Source organism: Syzygium oleosum, unplaced genomic scaffold (genome assembly GCF_021117445.2).
Source record: "Syzygium oleosum isolate NSW1041296 unplaced genomic scaffold, Sole_v2.1 Sole_v2.12, whole genome shotgun sequence".
Taxonomy (NCBI): domain Eukaryota; kingdom Viridiplantae; phylum Streptophyta; class Magnoliopsida; order Myrtales; family Myrtaceae; genus Syzygium; species Syzygium oleosum.
In genome coordinates this window covers 420345-448237 of record NW_026607496.1, presented here as the reverse complement: position 1 = coordinate 448237, position 27893 = coordinate 420345, and the positions used below count along the sequence as shown (strand labels likewise).

Sequence of the window (27893 nt, the reverse complement as noted above, 5' to 3'; positions counted from 1 at the left end):
CTTGCCAAGCGCGTCGCGGTTAAGCATGCCTGTAGCTTCGCGAGATATGCATGGATGCCGCGGAGGATGCATCGGGTGTAGCATCGGCCGAACTCGGTTTTGTTTACGTATCCGACCGGGGCTGCATCTTTCATTTCGCAGCCTTCGCCGGGGCTGCAATCGCTTTTGTCCTGTTCGACCGCTCGAAGAAGCATCGACTCCCCGAACTCGATGTGCGACAAGACACGCTTTCACGAATCGTGCGCGCACATCGCGCAGAGAAAAAGCGAAACCGAGAACATAAGACTTAACCCATTTTGTTGCGCTCCACCCGGTTTCAGATGTACGTGCCGGCTCGATTTCTTGTTGTGCTTTCAATGCCAGCTTCCATCTCAGATTGATCTGTGATACTTGCAGGGCAGTCAATGATCGATGGCATGTAATGGCAGAGTCCTACAGCTGCACATCAGCAAGACAAACACCCTGAAGAGCAACACAAGTTTCATCGATCAAAAGCGATTTCAGGGCTCGACTGGCGATCTTATGATACGTAACGTGACAGTTGGAGAGACATTCGCGCCGTTCTTAACTGATTACAAGTCTCGAGACAACATGAATAGTCCCTCCTATAATGCAAGAGTCGAAACTGTATTGGAACTTCAGACAAGAATTCAGCATACTAGTTCTAACACTCGTTACATTCTTAGAACCAAGAGTTCAGCTGCAGGAACAGCCGATATCGATTCCCATGCGCTCAAATTATACATCTCGGCAACCATTATCCGATCCGAGTGGTCCTGTCCGTCCGATTCCTTATGTGTTACTACTTACTAGGAACTGAACCGGTCTCTTCGGGAACCAACCAGAATCGGCCGGTTCGGTTTACGGATTGGACCGAGACCGATGCACACCTCCGTCACCCGCTGAGCTGAATTTTTTTTTTTCAAATAATGAGCTAATATGCCCTATTCTTTTATCAATCTACTTCACAGAAGGAAGTGGATGGAGCGTCGCCGTCGGCAAGTGGATTGGGGCAATGTCAACCAGCCGATGCTCCGTTACTGTCCAACCATACGATTATATAAAATTCGTAACATCACGGGCGATACAATCCCTGAATTTTGGCTCGCTCATCACGTGGTCCCCTCTTCCTTTGTACGCCTCCCAACATATAAGTCTAACCATACCATTATACAATTCGTAACACCATGGGCGAACATATATGTCTAACCATACCATTATACAATTCGTAACACCATGGGCGATGCCATTATACAATTCGTAATATTGCGGGTGACATGGTCCCTGAATTTTGGCTCATCAAGCGGTCCCCTCTTGCTCAAGTTTGTTTATATGTACGTCGGCTCTTCGGCATTCACAGCCCACATTCACCGGCATTTCATTCTTCGTTCGCGGCGGGCTCCGAGAGATGGCGACCGAACAACCGCAGGGAGAAACAGAGGAGACTGAGGCGACATCGTTATTGCCGAATTTATCAGCCTTCCAGGAGCTGATCCACAGCTTTCCTGAAGGTACGTTAATCCCCCTTTGCTCTCCGGTTGTGTAAAACCTTTGAAAGAGTCAACCCTCTGTTCTTCTTCTTCCTCTTCTTCTTCTCTTTTTTTGTCTATGACCTTCCGGTATCCGTGGTATTCCCGACTAAATCCGGAATCGAGCACTGTCGGACCCGCAAGGGGTGGCTCTCCCGGTGCTGTTTGCTCCTTACATGAGGCTCGAACTCGAGACCTTGCTTAAGGGAACCCAGGCTCCTTACCACCTGGGCCAACGAACACTGGTAGTCAACCCTCTGTTGTCGTACTCAACCCGTATTTTTTTTTTATTTTTTTTTGGAATTTGTGTGTCTGGAAGTTATTAGTGTGTAATGACGATTGTGGTGTCCTAAACGGTGAAGGGCTAATTCTCATTTAACTCAAAAGAATTAAAATTTTCATGAAAGCCTGCCGGCAGCCGCCGGAACGGGTCTTCTGACCTCAGCGAACACTCCTAGCCTTTGTCAGAACGGGTCTTTACAAGCCCATCGGCTTTCTCGTGATCCATCCTCGAACCACACACTTATTGGAGGAGGTCCCCCTTTAATGTCATGTTGTGATATCTCTATATTAACTCATTCGAGGTATTGTGCGTTTTAACCCGTCATATAACGAGACTCATGGTTTTGTCATTTGGCGTATTGGTGTCCACTTTTTTAAGAGGCCACTCATGCACAGTTAATATTGAAATTTTAATACCAAGCGTTGCCGTTGCATCAAAAGGCGTCTCTTGTGATTTAATTCCAATTTTACATGTATATCCCAAGAATGCCCTCGCTCTATTCAATGCGTAATTCGGTTTATTCTCATTCCCTTCATCATTCTAAAAACCTGCTGAGAGTTGCTTATTGTTCGAACTCTCTGATCCCGACAAACAGTCCCCACCCTCATCGGACTGAGTTGCTACACAACAGATGAACAATACAACAATATTTCGTCGGTACAAAAGTGTAATAATACAAAGAAGCAAGAAGATCTAAGTATGGCCAGAGAAATTGGAGACAATTTGGAAAAGGATTTCAACAAACAAAAACAATCAACTCGTAGATTTTGATCTCACGAACAACATACTAAAATTCCAACCGATTCCGACAAGGTTTGACCATTAAATCTGATCGCCTCTTCTCTCTAAAGCTACCCTCTCTCTGCATCTATTTCTTTTCCGTTTCTTTAGTGAACGTCCCCACTCTATGAACGTTCAACTCCTCTTATTTTCTTTTTGCCTTTTCTTTTAGTTTATGATGAGCTAGTCCCATGAGGCAGACCTCGCCCATCAGATCTCCCCTTCCGGCTTACGAGGGAAGTTTCATCGTACCAAAAAAGTCCTAAACTTTTTGTATTGATGTCAATTTAGTCATAAATTTTTTTTTTGTGTCAAATGAGTCCTAAGCTATTTGCCTTTGTGTCAATTCAATCCTTCTAGCTAATTTTGATCAGATATTGATGATGTAGATGTCGGCCGGTCTGCGTTGCATCGCCGGCGCTAGCGCTGACATGGATAATTTTGAATAATATTTTAATATTTTATTAATTTTTAAAATTTTTTTTCTGAATTTTTTCTTCTTTTTTCTTTTTCCTTGTTTCTACCTTTGGCCTATGACGAACACCGGCTAGTGGCCATGGCTGGCCGCCTAGCCTTGCCGGGACGAGGCCACCGTTGCCCGCATGCCCTGGTGAGGGCTCCCCTCGCCAAATCTGGCGAGACCGCCTTGGCTTGGGTCAGGCCGACCCTCGCCGAGCCTTGCCTGCCCTCGCTCAGGCGAGGGTTGGCCAGGCCTTGCCTATGGTAGGCAACGGCGGCCTCACCCAGGCGAGGCTAGGCGACCGCCATGGCCAATGTTCGGTGTTTGGTCACCGGCCAAAGGTAGAAGAAAGGAGAAAAAAAAGAAAGAAAACAAGGAAAAAAAGAAAAAAAAATTAAAAAATCGAAAAAATATTATTAAAAATTGTCTATGTTAGCACCGGCGGTGCCATGTAGACTGGCCGATGTCCACGTCAGTAATATCCAATCAAAATTAGCCGGGAGGACTGAATTAGCATAAAAACAAAAAATTTAGATCTCAATTGGCATCATTGCAGAATATTTATGACTTTTCTAATACTTTTCCCTTTATTTCTACAAGACTCACATTTCACCATGGGCAAGGTTTCGATCATTATTTCGGATCCATTGTCATCGGTGTGAACTTTCTCAAGTAGAAAAAGCTTCTTTTCTGATTGCTCTTGCATCCAATGATATTTTACATTAATACGTTTCGATCTAGAGTGCAACACCACATCTTTACTAAGGTACATCACAATACAAAACAAAATTTTCTTGCATCAAGTTCAACTTTTGTAAGAATTTCTTCACGCACAAGAATTCCTTACTTGCTTTGGTGAAGTGACATTTTTTTATTCATGATTGCCATAAAACCGCTTCACAAGTAAAAGTCATCATGTAACATAATGTAAACTTTTGAGAGATAATATCATTGGTATAACATGCATTTGAGTAGCTACTCAACTCAGGCTTCTCTTCTAGCAAAAAAAAAAAACTCAGGCTTCTCAATTCCAAAGCACAAGAAAACTCTCAAAGTGCCTCTAAGATATCTCAAAATCCATTTTTTTACGAAAGTCCAATTTTTATTACCTTGAGAGAAACCTGCTCACAACAGCAATTGCATGAGAACTATTCACTCTTGTACAAATTAATGGCATATATCAAATTACTTGCGGTTAGTGCATAAGAAATTTTCATCATCTCTTTCTCACTTGTTAAACACTCTTTATTTCTCAACTTTAAGTGGCCAGCAAGTTGAGTACTTACCGATTTATATTTGCTTATGTTGAATTTCTCTAACACTTTTTAAATATACTTCTCTTGGCCAAAGTATCCTATTCTTTTTGCCACGACTAATTTTCATGCCAATGATTTGCTTAGCTAGTCATAAATCTTCATTGTTAAAACTTTACTCAACTCATTTTTCAAGTTTTTGATTATCTCAGCATCATGACCAACTGTCAATATATCATCCATATATAGTAGGAGGATAGTAAACCCATTATCTAAAGATTAAAGACACAAGAATCAGAATTTATCTTACCATAATCATGACCTTTCATTAATGATTCAAACTTCATGCAGCACTGTGTTACGCTTACTTGATGCCACATAAGCTTTTCCTCAACCTGCTTAGAAGATGCCCCTTACCTTCAGCTTTAAAACCCTTTAGGGTGCTCCATAAATATTTCTCTTTCTAAGTCTCAACGGAAAAAAAGTTTGTTGTTCAATTTATATTCAAACCTAGCTGCCAAACCAAAAACAACTCAGATATAAGTCATTCTTACCACTCATGAGAAAAACTCTTCAAAATCAATTCTTCTTTTGATAAAAGCCATTCACAACAAGCCTAACCTTGTATTAAGGCTTTCATTTGTTTATAACTTATACACCCACTTTTTTTTTAGTGTTCTCTTGCCCTTAGTCAATTTCACCCATTCAAATATGTGGTTCTTATGCGAGAATTAGAGCTCCTCTTACATGGCTTCATGACTCATTCTTTTTGTCACATGACATGGCCTCTTGATAAGTTTCTAGCTCTCCTGCACCCGTGAGTAACACATATTTGCAGGGGCCGATATCTCTGTGAAGGTCTATGCCTTCTTACTAGTCTTCTTACTTGAGGCATGAAGGGATGTTCTTGCTCAAAGGGTTGTTCTTGCTCAACTTACTGTTTTGGCTTAATTATTTTCACGAGGAATCAACATTTCTCGTAAACTCATCGGCTTCAAGGTTTTCACAACTTCCTTGCACTTCACCTTGGTGATTTCCACCCAACACGATAAGAGGATTTGAGCTGAAATTAACATAATGCCGAGCTGCATTCTTTGACCTCCTTGGTTCGTTAGTGTCTCCAATGATTTGACGCTCAAAGAAAACCACATCTCGAACATGTAAAGCAATCTCTTACACCGACGATAGACCAAACAAAAATCCAAATAAATAATTAATATTGTTGTCTAAAATCATGAACAGGCTTGGGTAAAGACTTTCGGGTAAAATGCCCAACTCGGGCCCGGCCCATTTTATCAGTTCTAAATCGGGGGAAATGACAAAAATAATCTCTAAACTTTGACCCAATGTGCAATGTGGTCCGTGAATTTTTAATCTGTTCAATAAGGTCCCTGAACTTTGACCCAATGTGCAATGTGGTCCCTGAATTTTTAATTTGTTCGATATCATCTCTGAACTTTTGGTACATATTCAATTTAGTCCATGAACTATATGAAAATATTCAATGTAGTCATTCCATTAATTAAAGTCCGGGACTGCATTCAAGAACTACACTAAACATGTACAAAAAGTTCGGGGATCACATCAAACAAATTAAAAATTCAGGGACTACATTGAACATTAATCTAAAGTTCGAGAACTACATTGAACAAATTAAAAATTTGAAAATTACATTACATATTAAGCCAAAGTTTATTAACTGTTTGTGTCCTTATCCCTTCTAAATCAAAATTACAGTTGTCTACTACTCGTCTTCCGCCGTTACTCGGCTCGCGGATTTTAAACAAGGATCAGCGCAAAACAGTGGGCGTTAAGCACGTCGCCTCGCGCTAAATGCGAACTCTCTCTTTCGCTACTCTTCCTTCTTCGTCTTCGGCTTCCCTTGTAGCATCATCCATCGGAGCTCTGCGACTGGCGATCCCGTTTCCGTCGTCGACGTACTGCAACTGCGGCCGCCGGCGCGGGGGCGGAGCGGAGGCCGGCGCCACCCGGATGGCCGCCGCGAACGGCGGGGAGGGCGGCGGCGGCGGCGGCGCCTCCAAGTCCAAGCTCGCCACCCACGTCGATCGGATCAAGCAACTCGTCCACCGAGAGTCGACTGGTACTCCTCGGAGCTCTCTCTCGATTTCCGTGCGCTTTGCTTCGTTTCTTCCGGTGATTCTGCTTCTTCCCGCGCGTTTACTGTTGTATCGGCCGGGTTGAAGTCGCCGCTGTGTTGCCTTGCACGCCTTTGTCTATGAGGGGTTTGCTCCGAGATTGCGCGGACGGTTTTGTTGAATGCGTGTTGGCGATTGATTGACGTTTCGCTATCTCTCCAGCTCAATTTTGAGGAAATTCGACGCTAGTTTTTTGTTATTGCAGAAGCAGAGTAAGGTCGAGAATTCTCGTAGAGTTACGTTGATTTTGCAAACGTGCTTTGGGGGAAGATTTTAATACCAAACCATCAAATGGGACATGTGGAGTGGCGTTTTATTTTATTGCAGAAGTTCAAAAGACGTCCTTTTGGACGGAAGACTGTCAAAATCCTAACAGAACTTCCAATGCAGCCGTAGAAATAGCAACTGAGGATGAATTTAAGATTGTGTTTGGTCAAATCGAAGGTTGACAACGTGAGTTTAGTCCATATCACTGATGGGTTCATTTCCTTTTGTACTTTCCCTGGAAATAAATTTCAAGGGAAGAGAATTTATAGAGATCAAATATCTTTAGTAGTGAGGTTACACCTTGGTGGATGCGTTTGTAATAATAAAAAGCATGAAGTCTTGACAGATGAAAGTATCGACAAGCTTTGTGTCCTGTCAACATTGTTCTAAGGACATATGAACGGTTTTGATCCAAAAATAGTCTTTTATACAATTTGATTAGGCAAGATAGTTTTCAAAAGATGGCCCATGAGGTTGTTGGAGACATTGGTTGATATAATTTCACTGGTCCCCAGGCCTCCGTTTGAAGAGCCTAAAAGTAAATCTTCTTTTGTTAACATTTTCTAGGAAGATGGTTTCAAAGGGGAAGAATTCTCCGTGTGTTATTTATTTTGTATCATTTTTTTTTCCCAGGGGGGGGTGGGTTGGGGGCTGTAGGGGTATGTTGGGCTGTCAAACTTACGAATTACAATTGATATGGTAATATAATAACTCTAGTCCCTGACTTATTAGATGGTTGGGAGAAGTGCTGGGAGCAAGGATTGACCCCTTGGGACTTAGGACGACCGACCCCAATAATTCAGCAGCTTCACCAGATGGGTGCTCTTCCAAAAGGCAGGGCTCTTGTTCCTGGATGTGGCTCTGTAAGCAGTACCATCTCTTCAATTATTCGAGTAACCTATGAGATCCAAAGCAAATACTGCTGTTTTGGCCCTTACGAAGGTTCCTTGGATAGGGCAGGGCTATGATGTGGTATCTATTGCCTGTCCTGACCGCTCTGTTGTGGGAATAGACATATCAGAAATCGCCATACAGAGAGCAATACAGGTAAGAACACTTCTTGGGCTTGAATATATGCATCAGCACAATTTCTTTGATTATAAGTGTATACTGTGTTTTCCTCTTCTTTCCTGTATGTAGCAACTCATTTCAGTATCCCATGAAGGTGATGATCTGACATCTTCCTTTTCTTTTTGCTCCAAGTTGCCCTTGTGGGACTATAAATTTCTGTGGCTACTATCAACTGAAAATGCTAGGGACTAGAAATGACGCATTTCCTTCTTTAGTATCATGGGCATAGCAGCTGCATAATTTTGTCACATAATTATGACTGTTAGAATACTGTGACATGCTAAGAACCAAGAGACTGTCGCTTCGCTGCTTGCTAGTAATGTCACTTTACCTGTAGATAAGATTTGAGTGGAGCATATCTCTTCTATGTTTTCACATAAGATTTGGTACCGGAGTACCATTTAGTTTATTGTATTATCCATTTATAATAGCGGATTAGCTCTTTTGTATTCTGTCGGTTCATTAATTAGGCAATCATATAGCATGCCAACATCTATTTTTATTCTTGAGATTAGTGAAGAATGCCTTTAAATTCCAAAGTGAAGCTCTCGTGCCAGAATATGCTTTGTATGGTTTTTCTCTTCAGTTAGTGTGTATCATGTGCTTAAAAAAGTTGATGTGGTCTGGAATTTGAGTTTGTGTTCCGTAGTGAGATGTTTGTTTAGCTGATTCTCTTTTCCAAAGTCTCATTTAGCATCTTACGCATGAGACAGCTATTCTCTTCATCACCAAATGCAAATCATTTCATCTTCCTGAAGGAGGATTTCTTCACTTGGAATCCAACAGAGCTCTTTGATCTTATTTTTGATTACACGTAAGTCAAATTAAGCCATTTGTGTTCTTTTCATCTTCTTCCATTTCTGTGAGGAAATCAATGGTGATCAGATTTTTCCTTTCCCCCCAACGAGCAGGTTCTTTTGTGCAATTGAGCCAGAAATAAGAGGAGCATGGGCAGAGCGAATGAGTGAATTATTGAGACCAGATGGCGAGCTCATCACCCTGATGTTTCCGGTTCTAATTTTAACTGTCTAATATGCTTTTCTTATTCCTTTCTATCGATGCTTCTTTTCACAATCGAACAGAATTACTTTGACTCTGTAAATCAGTCTCTGAATGGACTTGGGAAATTGGCGAATACTATTAAGGTCCACATTCTTATGATGGCTGAAGGATGTGAAAAAATTATAGCACATTTCACTTTGCTTGTTTCTTTTTCTTTATCCCCTTTTCCTCTCTTTTCTCTTTCCTTCTTTCATAGAAAGAAGTTTTCAGCTTTTTTTAAAGCTGACCAGGTTTCTGATATTAATCCCTAGTTTTCTACTGATTATAGGATGCTCCATAATAGTTCTTGGAAAATTCAATGGTTATAATTGATTGTTGAAGAATATGTCAGGTTATATCTATGTATCTTATGGTTCTTCATTGGTTGTGCAGATCAGCGATCACATTGGTGGACCTCCTTATAAAGTATCAATATCAGAGTAAGCTCTCATTTTTTAGTGGTCTAGATGCCAGTGTAGTTTATAAGTGTGTCATGAGCGGAATGCTGCATAATATGTGCTATAGTAAATGCCATGCCACTAGCTTTATGGCTGCAAAATAGGCTAATTTCTTTTTGTACAGTTACGAGGAGGTATTGTGTCCCATGGGCTTCAAGGCTATCTCCATTATGGATAATGAACTGGCTGTTGGACCCCGCAAGGTATGCTTAGATGGTTGCTTCTATTCTTGACATGAACTTCTGGTTGTTGATTCTATTATATGAACCTTTGGTTGTTGTGTTCCTGCCTTTGTAATGTTGTGAGACATTCTAAGTCAATTATTCACTTGATTGATACTTGATAGAATTGGAAAAGTTCATATTGAAAAGGCATACCGAGACGAATAAGGGACAAAATGGACCGAAACTCTACACCCGATATTTGAGAACTCTACTATCCAAATAGGCTAGGTCGATCTCGTTAAGCTGTTTAAGGTGGGACAAGCAGTGTAGTAGCGTTGTTGGTGGTGATACCCTTTCTCACTGGTTTATCGTCTAGACTTTGATTAACTGATGAAGCTTTACCGAAACTGTTGAAAGCAAAGATTTGTCAGCAGTGTATGCAACACTCCTCTTCCTGTTGCATACAGAAGAGTGAAAAGGTTGCTGTCTCATCACGTGTGTCAGTATGTGCGCTCATATATCAAAGAGCTCTAACATGACTTTTCTGTTTTCCAGGGAAAGGAAAAGATTGGAAGGTGGAAGAAGATAATAAACAACTCCTCGCTGTGATATCTTACAACATTCTCAATCCTCCAATCTCGTCGTACATCAATCAGAGAAACTACAAGCAAGAAGTAAAAGTCGAGAGGCAAATTTACTTTCCCTCTTCCCCTCATTTCTCCTTCAGTCTTTATAATTTTTGGTACTTCTATATGTACAGATACTCTGGACTTGATTACTGAGCATGCCGACTGATTCAGCTCGAAAAATGAGCTGGGTGCTCGGGTGCAAGCTTGTTGTTGAGTAAGAAAAGCACTTTCCAAAGTTGATTAAAAGGAGGAGCAAGACCTGATTGTATCCTCTAACTTCGAAACTTTTACAGTTCTACCTACCATCACAAATTCAATCAATGCAATTGTTCACGTAAGTTTAAGTTTTTACCGATTTGCAACAACAGCATCGAGCAAGGTTGTATTGTTGAACCCGTTGTTCAAGCTGCCAAATGCTCATCCTAATTAGTCAATATCTTATATCATGCAATGTTGAGAGAGAAAGATATGCCCGTCAAAATTGAAAGGAGATGGACGATTGACTTTCTGCTGTTACAATTGTCATATCTTCGGACCTTTTAGAGATTCCGGGTAATCTCATAAGGCGATGATCTCATGATATCGCCAATCAGTAATTTTCAGGATAGGAGGCTGTCCGGGATTTGAACCTCAGATAGCTGACTTTTTTTTTTCTTTCTTTTTTCCATGTTTGACAATCGAATTGACTTTGTGAAATTTTCCCCTTATTTTTCTCATTTCGGTGAACTACCTCGCGGAAATTTCCAGCAGGATGTGCGCGAGTCCTGTCTTGGGGAAGTGAATGGAGAGATATTGAACTGGCATTGTCATTTTGACAAATTTTCACGGGAAAAGCCACACGAGTGACGTCACACGTGTGGCCACGACAACTACCAACGAACTTGAAACTGTCTGTTTCTGTCCCTCCCTCTCTCTCTCTCTCTCTCTCTCTCTCTCTCTCTCTCTCTCTCTGCTTCGTCTTCATTATTGTCCCTTCGCTTCCATCAACCTCGCCTCTCTTCTCGCTCTTCACTCCCATTCCCATCCTGCACTTCGCTCTTCACACAATGTGTTTGATAGTTGATTCTGGGAATAGGCTGGTGTGGACTGGTCATAAGGATGGGAAGATCAGATCCTGGAAGATGGACCAGCCATTTGAGCAGGATGCTCCTTTCAAGGAAGGCTTGTCGTGGCAGGCGCATCGCGGTCCAGTGCTTTCCATGGTCATGACTTCTTATGGTAAGAGAGTGTGATTGAATGATTCGACCAGCGTACTTGTTCTTTGTGGCACTGCTTGTTGTCTTGGTTTTGCATGCTTTTAGTTTGGCCTAGAGAAAACTTGCCAATTAATAATGTGCTCTTTGGTTCTGACTCCGTGCTTGATATTCACATTTCACTAGCCAATATAGGACATTAGGAGTTCACTCGGATATCTGCCCAACCCCCCTTGCAATCAAGACAGAGAGAGCGTAATGGTCACCCTATATATTCTTTTGGCCTCGCGATTTTCCAGTTCAGTTTTGGATGTGCTTGATTAATTTCCGGGCCAAAGTGGTCGCTCATAAAGGTTGACACTGTAGTTATGCAGCATCTGGACGATGGTGAATATTCATTTTCTCGGTTATTATCCATATTGTGCATGTGGCGTATCTATGGCAATTCAAGTTAGTTGTTTGTACGAAAATATCCCACGTCACTTGTCTATGGGGGTCCCATGATGTTATATTCACGTGGTCCTCCTGTACCAGTTTAAGCCTTTAGGTCCTTTCTAACATTATATTAGTATCAAATTCTGTAGATTTACTCCTTGTGAGGCTCCCCGATTGTCATTTCCACGTCTCCTTCTTAATCTAGTTTGCACTAGGAAGAAAGCCTTAACATCCCACATTGCTTGTTTGTGAGGTTTCAATATGCCTTATATTCATGTAGTCTCCCTCCACCGATCAGCTTAAGTCTTCGATTTAGACATTTAAACAGTTTCCATACTTGATCGATAATTGTTGGTTTATTTGGTCGATAATTGTATCCTATTTCATGTAAATTTTTCCTTTTTTGAACAAAATGAAGATGTGATTCTTAATTGATATCATGCATTTATATATAACATACAAAGAAAACGGCTAGAAACATCCTTAATTATCGTAATTATATGACGACATTTTATATTAAATTGATTATTACTTTATTGTAATATTGAGAGAAAATAATCTTTTTAACTATTCAAAAGTGTCATTTAATCGATTGTCCAAAGAACGTTAGCTAGAAAGATAGGTTTCCTGCCTCTATGGTTAAATCACGAGCTCATTGCAGAATTCAAATTTTCGCAAGGGATCTACGGAGGATGCGTTGAGTTTAGCATCGGCCAAACTCGGTTTCATTTACGAGGTGCTCTATGTTGAGGTTGATGTCTTGTATTCTGTTATCCAAGAGATCCTGAGGCGATTCCGAAAGGCCCCCTGACGACTGGACAGCACGGGGGTCCCGGGCCGCCAGAGGTGTTTTATGTTCAGTCACAGCACGGGGGTCCCGGGCCGCCAGAGGCGTTTTATGTTTAGTCATAGAAGGATCTCTATGGGAAAGTTAAATATTTTAGGCTATGTGGACAATTTTGTAATTTGTGCCATGTAGGGTTTCGCTATATATTTTAGGGCGAATCGGGTCTCTAGAAAAGAGGCAGGGGGTGAGAAAGAGTGGCTGTACACTTTTCTACGTTATTAGTGAAACGGATCTCTTCTCCCCGTGGACGTAGATAGGCGGAACATCTCCCTTGCTGAACCACGTAAATTCTTGTGTTATGCGAATTTCCATTACTTTTCTTGCATCCTTGATAGGATTGAATTTATATATTCGACACTCCGCACAGAAGCGACCGCCGTACATTCCCGACCGGAGCTACGTCTTTCATTTCGCGACCTTCGCCGACGCTGCAATCGCTTTTTTTTTTTTATATCCTGTTCGACTGCTTGAAGAAAGCATCGACTTCCCGGACTCAATGTGCGAAGAGATGCGCTTTCACGGACCGCGATCTCATCATGCGTACACATCGCATGGAGAAAAGCGAAAACGGATAACATAAGGCTCGATCGGTCGCCGCTCTCCCCGGTTTCGTCGGATGTACGTGCCGGTTCGATTTCTTTCTCGTGCTTCAATGTCTGCTCCCATCTCAGATTCATTCGCGGCCGCCTTACTTGAATTCCGCCTCGTCGATCTGGTTCCACATCCGAGTCACAACCCAAGTTTCATAAATCAAAAGCGATGTAAGGGTCGCTCGATCATATAATGCAAGAATCGAAACTGTATTGGAACTGCAGACGAGACGCGAGCATACTAGCTCTAACACTCGTTGCATTGTTAGGACCAAAAAAACTCAGCTGCCGGAACAGCCGATGTCGATTCCCGTGCGCTCAAATCATGCGTCTCGGCAACCTTCATCGTCCGCTGTGTGATAACATTGCTCCAGTTTCGCGACAACGACGAGCATAATCTCCAGAAAAGAGAAATTTGTTAGCACGAGAACAGCCCGCAGATAGGACTCTTTATCTCACCTGAACGTGGTCTTCTGGACTCGACTCGATCTCGGATGAAATTATTCCACGGGGCACGAAATTTCGACGAAGCATTTCTTCTGAACATTTCTTGTTTCTACGTGAGCTCGACGGACGATTTTCTGGTGCATTAGTGCTGAAAAGGGACCGGTTGTACTTCCGGGACCATTACAAGACGCAGACCATTTCCGGATCAGATAGCCACAGCACATGAACATCAACATAGGCTAACAGAGAAGATGATTCCAATGAAGATTTTCGGTTGGATAGCTGTGTTTGTGGTGATGATCCAAGGGGGCGCTCTAAATATCGCAAGTTGCCTTCGTTCCCGTGTTTCTCGTGTTCGAAAATCGACAAACAGTCCTTGAATTCTGGCTCCTTACGGAATGTCGACATGTCTCTGAGTTATATCAGCCAATGTTTCAATGCAGCCATTCTTCATTTGCTCGAACGACGAATCGAGCATAATCTGGACGGTGTGGAATTATTACATCCTAGGTGTGATCGGTTCCCTCCCCGGAACCGGACTGGGCAAGATTGGTTCACAATTTTTTGTGGAACTGGCGATTTCTTCTTCTTCTTTTGTTCTTCTGTTCCTTGCAAGTAGGAGTCCCAACAGTTAAACAAAAAAATATATTTTACTAATTAGGGTTTGCTTTAAAAAAAAAAAAAAGGAGGCGCTCTGATTGGAGTGGTCCTGTCCATCCGATTCCTAATCCGAAGTAGTCCTGTCCGGTCCGACAATGTGATCCGAGTGGTCCTATCCGTCCAATTCCTAATCAAGAATTCGGAAGTGGATGGAGCGTCGTTGTCGGCAAGTGGATTGGGTCGCTGTCAACCACGCGACACTCCTATGTACGCCTCCCAACATATTAGTCCACTGTCCAACTATACGATTATATACAATTCGTAGCACCACGGGCGATACGGTCCCTGAATTTTGGCTCGCTCATCAAGCGGTCCCCTCTTCCTTCGTACGCCTCTCAACATATAAGTCTAACCATACCATTACACAATTCGTAATCGCTCACCAAGCGGTCCCCTCTTCCTTCGTACACCTCTCAACATATAAGTCTAACCATAACGTTACACAATTCGTAATACCACGGGCAATGCCATTATACAATTCGTAAGACCGCGGGGCAACATGGTCCATGAATTTTGGCTCATCAAGGGACCCCCCTCTCGCTCAAGTCTGTTTATATGTACGTCGGCCCTTCGGCATTCACATCCCACATTCACAGGCATTTCCTTGTGTGTTCGTAGCGGGTTCCAAAAGATGGCGACCGAACAAGTGCAAGGAGAAACAAAGCAGACCGAGGCGACACCGATATATCCGAATTTGTCAGCCTTCCAAGAGCTGATCCACAGCTTCCGTGAAGGTACGTTAATCCCCTTTGCTCTCCGGTTGTGTAAAAACCTTTGGTACGAGTCACCCCTCTGTTCTTCTTTTCTTTTCCTTTTTTTTTTGTCTATGACCTTCCGGTATCCGTGGTATTCCCGACTAAATCCGGAATTGAGCACTGTCGGACCCGCAAGGGGGTGGCTCTCCCAGCGCCGTTTGCTCCATACACAAAGGCTCGAACTCGAGACCTTGCTTAAGGGAACCTAGGCAGGCTCCTTACCACTTGGACCAACGAACGTCGGTACTCGACCCATATATATATATTTTTTTTTTTTTAGAATTTGTGTGTCGGGAAGTTATCGCTATGTAGTGACAATTATGGTGTCCTAAACGGTGAAGGGCTAATTCTCATTTAACTCAAAAGAATTAGAAATTTTCATGAAAGCCTGCCAGCAACCGCTGGAACGGTATTTCGACCTCAGCGAACACTCCTAATCTTTGTCAGATCGGGTCTTTACAAAACCCATAAGCTTTTCATCCCCAAACCACACACCTATTGGAGAAGGCCCGCTTTAATGTCATGTTGTGACACCTTTATATTAACTCTCTCGAGGTATTGTTCGCTTTAACCCGTCGTATGGCGAGACTCATGGCTTTGTCCTTTGACGTATTGGTGGATACTTTTCCAAGAGGGTCACTCATTCTAGTAGTGCTCTCACTTGAGCACAGTTAATATTGAAATTTAAATTCTAAGTGTTGTCGTTTTATCAAAAGGCGCATCTTGTGAGTTAATTCCAATTTCATATGTATATCCCAAGAATGCCCTCCCTTTGTTCGGTGCGCAATTCAATTTATTCTCATTTCCATCACTATTCTAAAAACCTGTTAAGAGTCGCTCCTTGTTCGAATCCTCTGGTCTCGATAAATAGTCCCCGCCCTTATCGGATTGAGTTGATACACAACACATCAACAACACAACAGTATTTCATCACCACAAAGGTAGATTAATACAAAGAAGCAAGAAGATCTAGGTACGGCCAGAAAAATTGGAGACAATTTGGAGAAGGACTTCAACAAACAGAAACAATCAACTTGTAGATCTCGATCTCACGAACAACTTACTAAATTCCAACCAATTCGACAAGGTTTTTATGGTTGAATCTGATCGCCTCTCCTCTTTAAAGGTAAAAATTGGAGACAATTTGGAGAAAGACTTCAACGAACAGAAACGATCAACTTGCATATCTCGATCTCACGAACAACTTATTAAAATTTCAACCAATTCGACAAGGTTTTTATGGTTGAATCTGATCGCCTCTCCTCTTTAAAGGTAAAAATTGGAGACAATTTGGAGAAGGACTTCAACAAACAGAAACAATCAACTTGCAGATCTCGATCTCACGAACAACTTACTAAAATTCCAATCAATTCGACAAGGTTTTTATGGTTGAATTTGATCGCCTCTCCTCTTTAAAGGTAAAAATTGGAGACAATTTGGAGAAGGACTTCAACAAACAGAAACGATCAACTTGCATATCTCGATCTCACGAACAACTTACTAAAATTTCAACCAATTCGACAGGATTTTTATGGTTGAATCTGATCGCCTCTCCTCTTTAAAGGTGCACTCTCCCTGTCTGCATCTATTTCTTTTTTCGTTTCTTTAGCGAACATACTCTCTCTCTCTCTTAACGTTCAAACCCTTTTTTCTTTCTTTTTGCCGTTTTTTTTAATTAAGTTTATGATGCGCTGGTCCCATGACGCGGACTTAGCCCATCAAATCTCCCCTTCTTCCCGGCTTGCGAGGAAGTTCCACCATACCCCTTTATTTATAGAAAAATATATCAAAAAAATCTTAAATATTTTATATTAATATGAATTTAATCTTAAATTTTTTTTATAATAATTAAGTTTTAAATCTTTTTATTTTACATCAATTCAGTTCTTTCAGTCAATTTTAATAGGATATTATTGATGTAAACATCGACCGATCTACGTAATGCCGCTGACGTTGACGGGGATAATTCTTTATAAAATTTAATACATTTTTGTCGATTTTTGAAACAATTCTTCTAATTTTCTTTTAATTCTTTTAACTTTCTTCTGCCTTTTGGCCGACCGCCGAGCCTCGCTCGTAAAAGTAATATGAGTCAAGAGAAAAGTTATCTTACATGGACGAGGGACCTACTAAGAGAGTCCAAATAAATAATTAATATTGTTCAAAATCGCGAACGGGCTCGGGTAAAAAGAATTTCGGGCTTAATACCCGACCCGAGCTTCCGTTGTGGCGCCGTCGATCCGAGCTCTGCGGCGGGCGATTCCGTTTCCGCCGTCTCCGTACAGCGGCCTCCGCCGCGAGCGCGAGGGCGGAGGAGGCCGCCTCCGCCGGCGCCGGCGGCGCCACCCGGGGGATGGCCGCGAGCGGCGGGGGGGGGGGCGACGGCGTCGCCGCCGCCTCCAAGTCCAAGCTCGCCACCCACGTCGATCGGATCAAGCAACTCGTCCACGGAGAGTCGGCCGGTACTCCTCGGAGCTCTCTCTCGATTTCCGTGCGCGCGTTTGCTTCGTTTCTTCCGGTGATTCTGCTTCTTCCGCGCGTTGACTGTGTTGGGTCGGCCGAGTTGAAGCCGCCGTTTTGTTGCTTCGTACGCCTATGTCTATGCGGGGTGGTGGGCGCTAGAGGGTTATGTTGGGCTGTCAAACTTGCGAATTACAATCGGTATGGTACTATAATAACTCGAGTCCCTGGCTTCTTACTAGATGGTTGGAAGAAGTGCTGGGAGCAAGGGTTGACCCCCTGGGATTTAGGACAACCGACCCCAATACTTCAGCAGCTTCACCAGATGGGTGCTCTTCCAAAAGGCAGGGCTCTTGTTCCAGGATGTGGCTCTGTAAGTGGTACCATCTCTTCCATTATTTGAGCTTACCTTTGAGATCCAAAGCAAATACTGCTGTTTTTGGCCCTCACGAAGTTCCCTGCATGTGACAGGGCTATGATGTGGCATCTGTTGCCTGTCCCGAACGCTATGTTGTGGGAATAGACATATCAGAAGGTGCCATAAAGAGAGCAATACAGGTAATAACACTTCTTGGGCTTGAATTTATGCATCATGCTGATGACTGGGCGTTGCATACTTGCTTTCTCTGGGGGTGGATTATCTCTTCTTCTGTATATAGCACATACAGGCTCCGCAACAGCTGACAACGTGCCAATCCAAAATAATTTGAAGTGGTAGAAGTTATCCAAGCACAATTTCTTTGATTATAAGTATGTACTGTGTTTTCCTCTGCTTTCCTGTATGTAGCAACTCATTTCAGTATCCCATGAAGGTGATGATATGACACCTTCCTTTTCCTTTTGCTCCAAGTTGCCCTTGTGGGACTATAAATTTCTGTGGCTGCTATCAACGAAAAATGCTAGGGACTAGAAATGACGCATTTCCTTCTTTAGTATCACGGGGCATGTCAGCTGCATAATTTTGTCACATAATTATGACTGTTAGACTACCGTGACATGCTAAGAACCAAGAGATCGTCGCTTTGCTGCTTGCTAGTGATGTCACTTTACCTGTAGATAGACATTAACAGAGAGCCATTTGAGTGGAGGATATCTCTTCTATGTTTTCACATAAGATTTGGTACCAGAGTACCATTTAGTTTATTGTATTATCCATTTATAATAGCGGATTAGCTCTTTTGTGCTCGGTTGGTTCATTAATTAGGCAATCATATAGCATGCTAACTTCTATTTTATTCTTGAGATTGGTGAAGGATGCCTTTAAATTCCAAAGTGAAGCTCTCGTGCCAGAACATGCTTTGTATGGTTTTTCTCTCCAGTTAGTGTGTTTCATGCGCTTAAAAAGGCTGATGTGGTCTGGTACTTGAGTTCGTGTTCCGTAGTGAGATGTTTGTTTAGCTGATTCTCTTTTCCAAAGTCTCATTCAACATCTTATGCATGAGGCAGCTATTCTCTTCATCACCAAATGCAAATCATTTCATCTTCCTGAAGGAGGATTTCTTCACTTGGAATCCAACAGAGCTCTTTGATCTTATTTTTGATTATACGTAAGTCAAATTAAGCCATTTGTGTTCTTTTCATCTTCTTCCATTTCTGTGAGGAAATCAATGGTGATCAAATTTTTCCTTTCCCCCCAACGAGCAGGTTCTTTTGTGCAATTGAGCCAGAAATAAGAGCAGCATGGGCAGAGCGAATGAGTGAATTATTGGGACCAGATGGCGAGCTCATCACCCTGATGTTTCCGGTTCTAATTTTAACTGTCTAATATGCTTTTCTTTTTCCTTTCTATCGATGCTTCTTTTCGCAATCGAACAGAAATACTTTGACTCTGTAAATCAGTCTCTGAATGGACTTGGGAAATTGGCGAATGCTATTAAGGTTCACATTCTTATGACGGCTGAAGGATGTGAAAGAATAATAGGACATTTCACTTTGCTTGTTTCTTGTCTTTGTCGCCTTTTTCCTCTCTTTTCTTTTCCTTCTCTCATAGAAAGAAGTTTTCAGCTTTTTCTATAATTGACAAGGTTTCTGATATTAATCTCTAGTTTTCTACTGATTGTAGGATGCTCCATGATAGGTCTTGGAAAATCCAATGGATATAATTGATTGTTGAAGTGTATGTCAGGCTATATGTATGTATCTTATGGTTCTTGGTTGGTTGTGCAGATCGGTGATCTCATTGATGGACCTCCTTATAAAGTATCAATATCAGAGTAAGCACTCATTTTTCAGTGGTCTAGATACCAGTGTAGTTTATAAGTGCGTCAGGAGCAGAATGCTGCGTAATATAAGCTAATAGCAAATGCCATGCCATTAGCTTTATGGCTGCAAAATAGGCTAACTTGTATTTGTACAGTTATGAGGAGGTATTGTGTCCCTTGGGCTTCAAGGCTATCTCCATTATGGATAATGAACTGGCTGTTGGACCCCGCAAGGTATGTCTAGATGGTTGCTTCTATTCTTGACATGAACTTATGGTTGTTGATTCTATTAGATGAACCTTTGGTATTTATTGTGTTCCTGCCTTTGTAATGTTGTGAGACATTCTAAGTCGATTCACTTGATTGATACTTGATAGAATTGGAAAAGTTCATATTGAAAAGGCATACCAAAGACGAATAGGGACAAAAACTCTACACCGCTATTTGAGAACTCTAGTCTCCAAATAGGCTGGGTCGATCTCGTTAAGCTGTTCAAGGTGGGACAAGCAGTGTAGTAGCGTTGTTGGTGGTGATATCCTTTCTCGCTGGTTTATCGTCTAGACTTTGATTAGTTGATGAAGCTTTACCGAAACTGTTAAATGCAAAGATTTGTCGGCAGTGTATGCAACACTTCTTTTCCTGTTGCATACAGAAGAGTGAAAAGGTTGCTGTCTCATTACGTGTGTCAGGATGCGCGCTCATATATAAAAGGGCTCTAACATGACTTTTCTGTTTTCCAGGGAAAGGAAAAGATTGGAAGGTGGAAGAAGATAATAAAGAACTCCACGGTGTGATATCTTGCAACATTCTCAATCCTCCAATCTCATCGTACATCAATCGGAGAAACTACAAGCAAGAAGTAAAAGTTGGGAGGCAATTTGCTTTCCCTCTTTCCCCTCATTTCTCCTTCAGTCTTTATGGTTTTTGGTACTTCTATATGTACAAATACTCTGGACTTGATTACCGAGCATGCTGACTGATTCAGCTTGAAAAATGAGCTGGGTGCTCGGGTGTGAGCTTGTGTTTTTTTTTTTGCTAGAAGGGTGTGAGCTTGTTGTTGAGTAAGAAAAGCACTTTCCAAAGTTTGATTAAAAAGGAGGAGCAAGACCTGATTGCATCCTCTAACTTCGAAACTTTTACAGTTCTACCTACCACCACAAATTCCATCAATGCAATTGTTCACGTAAGTTTGAAGTTTTTACCGATTCCCAACAACAGCATCGAGCAAGGTTTTATTGTTGAAGCCATTGTTCAAGCTGCCAAATGCTCATCCTAATCAGTCAATGTCTTATATCATGCTATGCGGAGAGAGAAAGATATGCCCGTCGAAATTGAAAGGAGTTGGACGATTGACTTTCTGCTGTTACGATTGTCATATTTTCGGACCTTTTAGAGATTCCGGGTAATCTCCTGCTGTTACGATTGTCATATTTTGGGACCTTTTAGAGATTCGGGGTAATCTCATAAGGCGATGATCTCATGACATCGCCGATCAGTAATTTTCAGGATAGGAGGCTCGAGTTATCCAGGATTTGAACCTCGGATAGCTGACTGTTTTTTTTTTCTTTTTTCCATGCTTGACAATCGAATTGACTTTGTGAAATTTTCCCCTTATTTTTCTCATTTCGGTGAACCACCTCGCGGAAATTTCCAGCACGATGTGCGCGAGTCCTGTCCTGGGGAAGTGAAGGGAGAGGTATTGAACTGGCATTGTCATTTTGACAAATTTCCGCGGGAAAAGCCACACGAGCGACGTCACACGTGTGTGGCCACGACAACTACCAACGAACTTGAAACTGTCTGTTTCTGTCTCTCTCTCTCTCTCTCTCTCTCTCTCTCTCTCTCTCTGTCTCGCTCCCTCTGCTTCGTCTTCATTCTTGTCCCTTCGCTTCCATCAACCTCGCCTCTCTTCTCGCTCTTCACTCCCATTCCCATCCTTCGCTTCTCTCTCTCCTCTCTCTCTCTCTCTCTCTCTCTCTCTCTCTCTCTCTCTCTCTCTCTCTCTCTGAAACTTTCTCTGATCTCCACCTCTCTCTCTGTCTCTCTCTCTCTCTGTCTCTCTTCTATCAGCGCAACCGAATCCCTCTGCGGAAAAAAATCACATGAAATGGAGGGCGAGAGAATGGAAGACGACGACAGGGACGCGATCGCTTCCCTGAGCTCCGTCCCTCCGCCGCGCAAGATCCACTCCTACAGCCAGCAGCTCCGCACCCCCTCCTCCTCCCACAAGAAGCGCCACCAGATCCGCAAGCACAGCCTCGACGACGACCGCATCCCTTCCAGCATCGACCAGTTCTACACCAATCGCTCCTCCTCCGATGACGACGCCGACGACTTCTTCCCTTACTCCTCCACCGCCTCCGCCAGCTGTGACGACTCTGATTACGCTTCCCACAAGGCGGCTGCCGGCGACGCCCCCGCCAGGGAGGATCTCCATCCAATGCCGGAGTTCGTCGCGAGTGGCGGCGGAGCAGGGATCTTCCGTGTGCCGCCGCGCTCGGCCGTGCATCCGAGCCGGCCTCCGTGTCTGGAGCTGATGTTGTTCGACTAAGTTCGTATATATCAGAAATTAAAATCAAGCGTTAGGAAAACTGACCTGAAAGCAGTACAACCAAATAAGCAGAATGTTGATCCGAGCCCAACGAATTAACGTCGTGTCCTTAAGACGAATTTGGCCCCTCAATCAGTACCCGAGGATATTGGACAATCGTCTCCCAGGATAGAACGGATCTCGTTCCTCCGAAGCGGTACGTATTCGGAGGACTCCAACGAACGCAATTTTGCAGAACAATCGCACCAAATGACAATGATGAAGTGAATATGCGTAGAGTGCGTCTAGGAAAAATGAATGCCACGAAGTGATATTTCTATTCCGAACTAAACTGTTCGGTCTTATTCAAGTGACGAAAAATGAAGAGTCGCGAGTTTTCGTGAATAGTAGCGAAGGTTCGCTTGAACCGGTTCGGTTCATGAACAGTCGCGAGAAGGGCTTCGATTTTCTGTTCGGGCGAACCGAACCTCACGAACAAACATGTTTTTTTTTTTGTCCAAAAATAAATAAATAAATAAATAAATTCTAAACAACGTGTCTGTTCGAAAAAAATAAAAAACCGATAGAGAGTGGACCCGGAACCGAACCGAGCCGAGCCGGCCGGACGGACGGCGGCGGCGGCGCGCGCGCGGGAGGTGGACCGACCTAGCTTGACGTAGGTCCTCTCTCTTCCACAAAAGTGGGGTACCCCTTGGGGCCCAAACCCATTTGTGAGGCTCAACTATTTGAACCCATCTCCCATCTCTCTTCTACCCTATGTGGGACACTTTCACCCACACACTTCTCATTCAATTCTATGGGATTTTGGTTCCAAAATCCCAACAATCCCCCACATGAATGAGAAGTTCAGATATCATGACTCTTTGTGTATGCATGAGATGCAATGTGCGATTATTCCATGAGAAAACGTTGCATCAGGATAAGTAGTCTGAGACCTTGAACTTTCCTTAGTGAAACCTATCGGATTTACTCAGTCAATCAGTAGACTTGATGTCTTTGAACTGTCGACCTTTGGTGTAAGCCTAGACAATAGAAATCACACAACTGTTTCTCGAACAAAATTGGTTCTCACTGTTGTGTTCGTTTTGGCCATGAACACCGCCTGGTCTCATGAGTGTTTTAGAGAATTCGGCCTTTTCAATTCTCACAGAAGCGGCCCTCACTTCACACTCACATAGGTGATTTCTGAACATATAGTATATCACATACTCAATTCAGAATCATTAAAAGCTTTTGCTTAACCTTCACATATTAGTACTGTCTTCATCCGGGAATGAGTAAAAATTTAACAGTACTCTACACTGTCTTCATAACTTAGTTGTCCCTTTGAACCTAGATCTTGGGATCTCCAGTCAACTAGGTAGGGTTTCCGCTATGATGACTTGTTTATAGGCCTTAAACCCATTCCCCTTGATGTTTTTGCAACCATCTCTCCAGTTAGGCCTTTTGTCAATGGATCCGCAATATTATCTTTTGACTTCACATAGTCAATGGTGATAATTCCACTAGAGAGAAGTTGTCTTACTGTGTCATGTCTTCGACGTATGTGTCGAGACTTACCGTTATACATGACATTCCTTGCTCTTCCTATTGCCGCTTGACTGTCACAATGTATACATACAGCAGGCACTGGTTTAGGCCAATTAGGAATATCTTCCAAGAAATTTCGAAGCCACTCTGCTTCTTCACCGGCTTTATCCAAAGCAATAAATTCTGATTCCATAGTGGATCTAGCAATACAAGTTTGTTTGGATGATTTCCAAGACACTGCCGCTCCCCCAAGTGTGAATACATATCCACTTGTCGATTTTGTGTCTTTAGTGCCGGTTATCCAATTTGCATCACAGTATCCTTCAAGTACCGCTGGATATTCTGTGTAATGCAAAGCATAATCTTGAGTATGCTTTAAGTAGCCCAATAAACGTTTCATTGCTTTCCAATGATTTTCATTTGGACTAATCAGTAAATCGACTTAGCTTGCTAACCGCACAAGCTATGTCCGGCCTAGTACAGCTTCATGACATACATTAAACTCGCCTAGTATACTAGCATACTCATTTTGAGCCTTACTTTCACCAAGTATTCTTCGAAAGATGTAAATTAACATCTATAGGAGTCTTTACCGAGTACAATATCTAGATTCTTGCACTTTCCAAGAATCGTCTCAATATAATGGGATTGTGATAGAGTTAATCCTCCATATGTTTTATGGATTTTAACTCCTAAAATAACATCTGCAACCCCCATATCTTTCATATCAAATTTACTTGTGAGCATGCGTTTGGTCGCCTTAACAACCTCACTATCGCTGCCCATTATAAGCATGTCATCTACATATAAGCACAAAATGGCAAAACCATTATGAGTGTTCTTAACATATACACATTTATCACACTCATTGATCTTGAAACCATTCGACAACATGACTTGGTCGAATTTAGCATGCCATTGTTTCGGTGCTTGTTTCAATCCATAGAGTGACTTGATAAGCCGACATACTTTCTTCTCTTGACTTGGAACAATGAACCCTTCGGGTTGTTCCAAATATATTTCTTCTTCCAAATCCCCGTTTAAGAAGGCCGTCTTAACATCCATTTGATGGATTTCAAGCTTATACACCGCTGCTATGGCAATTAGCATCCTTATGGATGTAATTCTAGTAACAGGTGAATAAGTATCAAAATAATCAAGACCTTCTCGTTGCTTGTATCCTTTTACTACAAGCCTAGCCTTATATTTATCAATAGCACCATCCGCTTTCATTTTTCCTCTTGAAAATCCACTTACACTGTAGTGGTTTATTACCAGGAGGAAGGTCAACCAATTCCCATGTATGGTTTGACAAGATGGATTCAACTTCACTATTGATAGCTTCTTTCCAGAACGGGGCTTCTGGCGAAGTCACAGCTTCTTTGAATGTCCGAGGCTCATTCTCTAACAGATACGTTAAGAAATCAGGTCCAAAAGACGTGGAAGTCCTTTGTCTTTTACTACGTCTAGGTTCATCCTCAATTGGATCATTTCTAGATATAGTATCTCGAGACCTCTTATTATTATCAATTGGCTCATATACTATGTTATACGGAAATATATTTTCAAAGAACGAAGCGTCCCTTGATTCAATTATCGTATTAACATGTATATCTGGGATCTCTGACTTGTGAACAAGAAAACGATATGCATTGCTATTCTGAGCATATCCGATAAAAACACAATCAACAGTCTTTGGTCCTATCTTAACCTTTTTAGGCTTAGGAACCGCAACCTTAGCCAAACACCCCCCACACTTTGAGATAATTCAAGTTAGGCATTCTGCCTTTCCATTTCTCATAGGGAGTTTGTTGTGTTTTTCTGTGGGGCACTCGATTTAAAATAAAATTCGCCGTCAAAACAGCTTCCCCCCACAAATTCTGTGGTAAACCGGAACTATTCAACAATGCATTCATTGTTTCCTTTAAAGACCGGTTTTTCCTTTCTGCCACTCCATTAGATTGCGGCGTATAAGGAGGAGTCATTTGGTGAACGATACCAAACTCAGTACAAATTTCCTCAAAAGGAAATTCATATTCACCTCCTCTGTCACTTCTTATCATTTTAACTTTCTTATTCAACTGAGTTTCAACTTCGGACTTATAAATTCTAAAAGCATTCACAGCCTCATCTTTGCTACTAAGCAAATAAACATAACAATACCTCGAGCAGTCATCTATAAATGTGATAAAATACTTATTACCACCTCTTGACGGTATTGATTTCATATCGCATATATCTGTGTGTATTAAATCTAAAGGTTCTGAGACTCTATTGTCTACAGAATGAAAAGGAGGCTTAGAAAATTTAGATTCAACACACACTTGGCATTTCTCACTAGAACATTCGAATTTTGGCAATAATCCCATGTTCATTAATTTCTTTATCGACTTATAGTTAACGTGTCCTAATCTATCATGCCATAAATTAGGAGACTCAAGCACATAAGCAGAAACAGCTTTATTCATAACAACATTGGGTACAACAAATCATTACATTTAACTTGAAAAGACCATCACCGAGGTAACCCTTTCCTACATACATCTCATTCTTGGAGAGTACAAACTTATCGGATACAAAAACCAACTTGAAGCCATTCTTGCTAAGAAGAGATCCGGACACTAAATTCTTGCGTATGTCTGGCACATGTAGCACATTATTTAGTGTCACAACTTTCCCAGATGTCATCTTTAGAGCAACCTTTCCAACACCTTCAACCTTAGAGGTCGATGAATTACCCATGTAGAGTTTTTCATCACCTTCCATAGGCATGTAAGATGAGAACATTGATTTATTGGCGCAAATATGACGAGTTGCTCCAGTATCAATCCACCACTCCTTGGGATTTCCCACCATATTACACTCGGATATCATGGCAGTTAGATTGATATCATCAACACCATTGGAAATTTCTTCCACCACATTAGCCTGGGTTTTCTGTCTTTTCTTGGCTCTGCAGTCTTTGGCTCGATGTCCAGACTTGCCACAGTTGAAGCACTTGCCAACGAACTTCTTCAGGCCTTGGGTGAATCCCTCTCCAGACTTGCTAGTCATTTTTCTCTTCTTGTTGGGTTTTGATCCTTCTTCAACAACATTGACCCTTGAGACCGCCAAATTGCTGCCAACTTTCTTTTCGGAATTTCTATTGTCTTCCTCTATCCTCAACCGAACAATCAAGTCTTCAAGTGACAACTCCTTTCTCTTGTGTTTGAGATAATTCTTGAAATCTCTCCAGGATGGTGGCAATTTTTCAATGAATGCAGCTACTTGAAATGTCTCACTTAGAGTCATTCCTTCAGCATGAATATCATGCATAATCACTTGAAGCTCTTGAACCTGACTTAAGACGGTCTTTGAATCAACCATCTTGAAGTCCAGAAATTTACCGACAATGAATTTCTTCAATCCGGCATCTTCGGTTTTGTATTTCTTGTCCAGACTATCCCATAACTCTTTAGCCGTTTTAGCGGACTATATACGTTATAGAGAGTATTGTCCGGACCGTTGAGGACATAGTTGCGACACAGAAGTCGAATGATTCCATGCGTCCACAAGCAGCAAGCTTTTCTTTATTTGTCTCTCCAACGTCCAATTTAGGACCATCCTCATTGAGGAATCTAGCCAAGTTCAAGGTCGTGAGATAGAACAACATCTTTTGTTGCCATCTCTTGAAATCCGTACCATTGAACTTTTCTGGCTTTTCTCCGTGATTCGGAACAGGATTAACCGAAGTCGAAGCCATTTCTGAAATATAAACACATACCATATTCACGAACAGAATTGAAAATTTCTAATATGAACAATATTCGAAAAATTCGTTAACGAACAGAATGTGCAAATAGAATCGTATTCTATACGATATGACAAGGAACATACGAACTATACAAAAGTTCGAATTAAAGAAACGGCAATATGATATTTGATATGAACAACGCATAAGAATATACGAACAGAACCGAAGCAAAATTCGTCTTAAGATTGTTGTTCGGCTAAGTTCGTATATATCAGAAATTAAAATCAAGCGTTAGGAAAACTGACCTGAAAGCAGTACAACCAAATAAGCAGAATGTTGATCCGAGCCCAACGAATTAACGTCGTGTCCTTAAGACGAATTTGGCCCCTCAATCGCACCG

General features: G+C 42.0%; 2 protein-coding genes across 4 annotated transcripts; both read left to right on the top strand.

Moving 5' to 3' along the window:
- The first annotated feature begins 1352 nt into the window (after positions 1 to 1352).
- On the top strand, positions 1353 to 10367 carry LOC130139405 (probable thiol methyltransferase 2). Of its 2 annotated transcripts, none has more exons than XM_056316281.1 (8): positions 1353 to 1511; positions 7461 to 7591; positions 7689 to 7775; positions 8513 to 8613; positions 8711 to 8810; positions 9234 to 9280; positions 9423 to 9501; positions 10018 to 10367. In XM_056316281.1, exons 1-8 carry the CDS (start codon positions 1409 to 1411, stop codon positions 10069 to 10071), a joined length of 702 nt encoding a protein of 233 aa, XP_056172256.1. In that variant the 5' UTR covers positions 1353 to 1408; the 3' UTR covers positions 10072 to 10367. The 2 variants fall into 2 exon arrangements, with proteins under 2 accessions (XP_056172256.1, XP_056172255.1); XM_056316280.1 differs by lacking the exon at positions 1353 to 1511 and adding an exon at positions 6124 to 6406.
- Positions 10368 to 14839: 4472 nt separating this feature from the next.
- LOC130139420 (probable thiol methyltransferase 2) lies at positions 14840 to 20781 on the top strand. 2 transcript variants are annotated; one of them, XM_056316362.1, is made up of 8 exons: positions 14840 to 14997; positions 17721 to 17851; positions 17950 to 18036; positions 18925 to 19025; positions 19123 to 19222; positions 19645 to 19691; positions 19835 to 19913; positions 20420 to 20781. In XM_056316362.1, the coding sequence occupies exons 1-8, from the start codon at positions 14895 to 14897 to the stop codon at positions 20471 to 20473; spliced, it is 702 nt and encodes a 233-aa protein (XP_056172337.1). In that variant the 5' UTR covers positions 14840 to 14894; the 3' UTR covers positions 20474 to 20781. The 2 variants fall into 2 exon arrangements, with proteins under 2 accessions (XP_056172337.1, XP_056172338.1); XM_056316363.1 differs by lacking the exon at positions 14840 to 14997 and adding an exon at positions 17393 to 17480.
- The last annotated feature ends 7112 nt before the right edge of the window (positions 20782 to 27893 follow it).

Excerpts from the sequence above, each read along its gene's own strand:
- LOC130139405 (XM_056316280.1), top strand. The coding sequence starts at position 6,139 with ATGCGAACTCTCTCTTTCGCTACTCTTCCTTCTTCGTCTTCGGCTTCC. Across the intron at positions 9,281-9,422 it reads TATAAAGTATCAATATCAGA|TTACGAGGAGGTATTGTGTC; the intron begins GTAAGCTCTCAT and ends CTTTTTGTACAG. Across the intron at positions 9,502-10,017 it reads TGGCTGTTGGACCCCGCAAG|GGAAAGGAAAAGATTGGAAG; the intron begins GTATGCTTAGAT and ends TCTGTTTTCCAG.
- LOC130139420 (XM_056316362.1), top strand. The coding sequence starts at position 14,895 with ATGGCGACCGAACAAGTGCAAGGAGAAACAAAGCAGACCGAGGCGACA. Across the intron at positions 17,852-17,949 it reads TTGTTCCAGGATGTGGCTCT|GGCTATGATGTGGCATCTGT; the intron begins GTAAGTGGTACC and ends TGCATGTGACAG. Across the intron at positions 19,914-20,419 it reads TGGCTGTTGGACCCCGCAAG|GGAAAGGAAAAGATTGGAAG; the intron begins GTATGTCTAGAT and ends TCTGTTTTCCAG.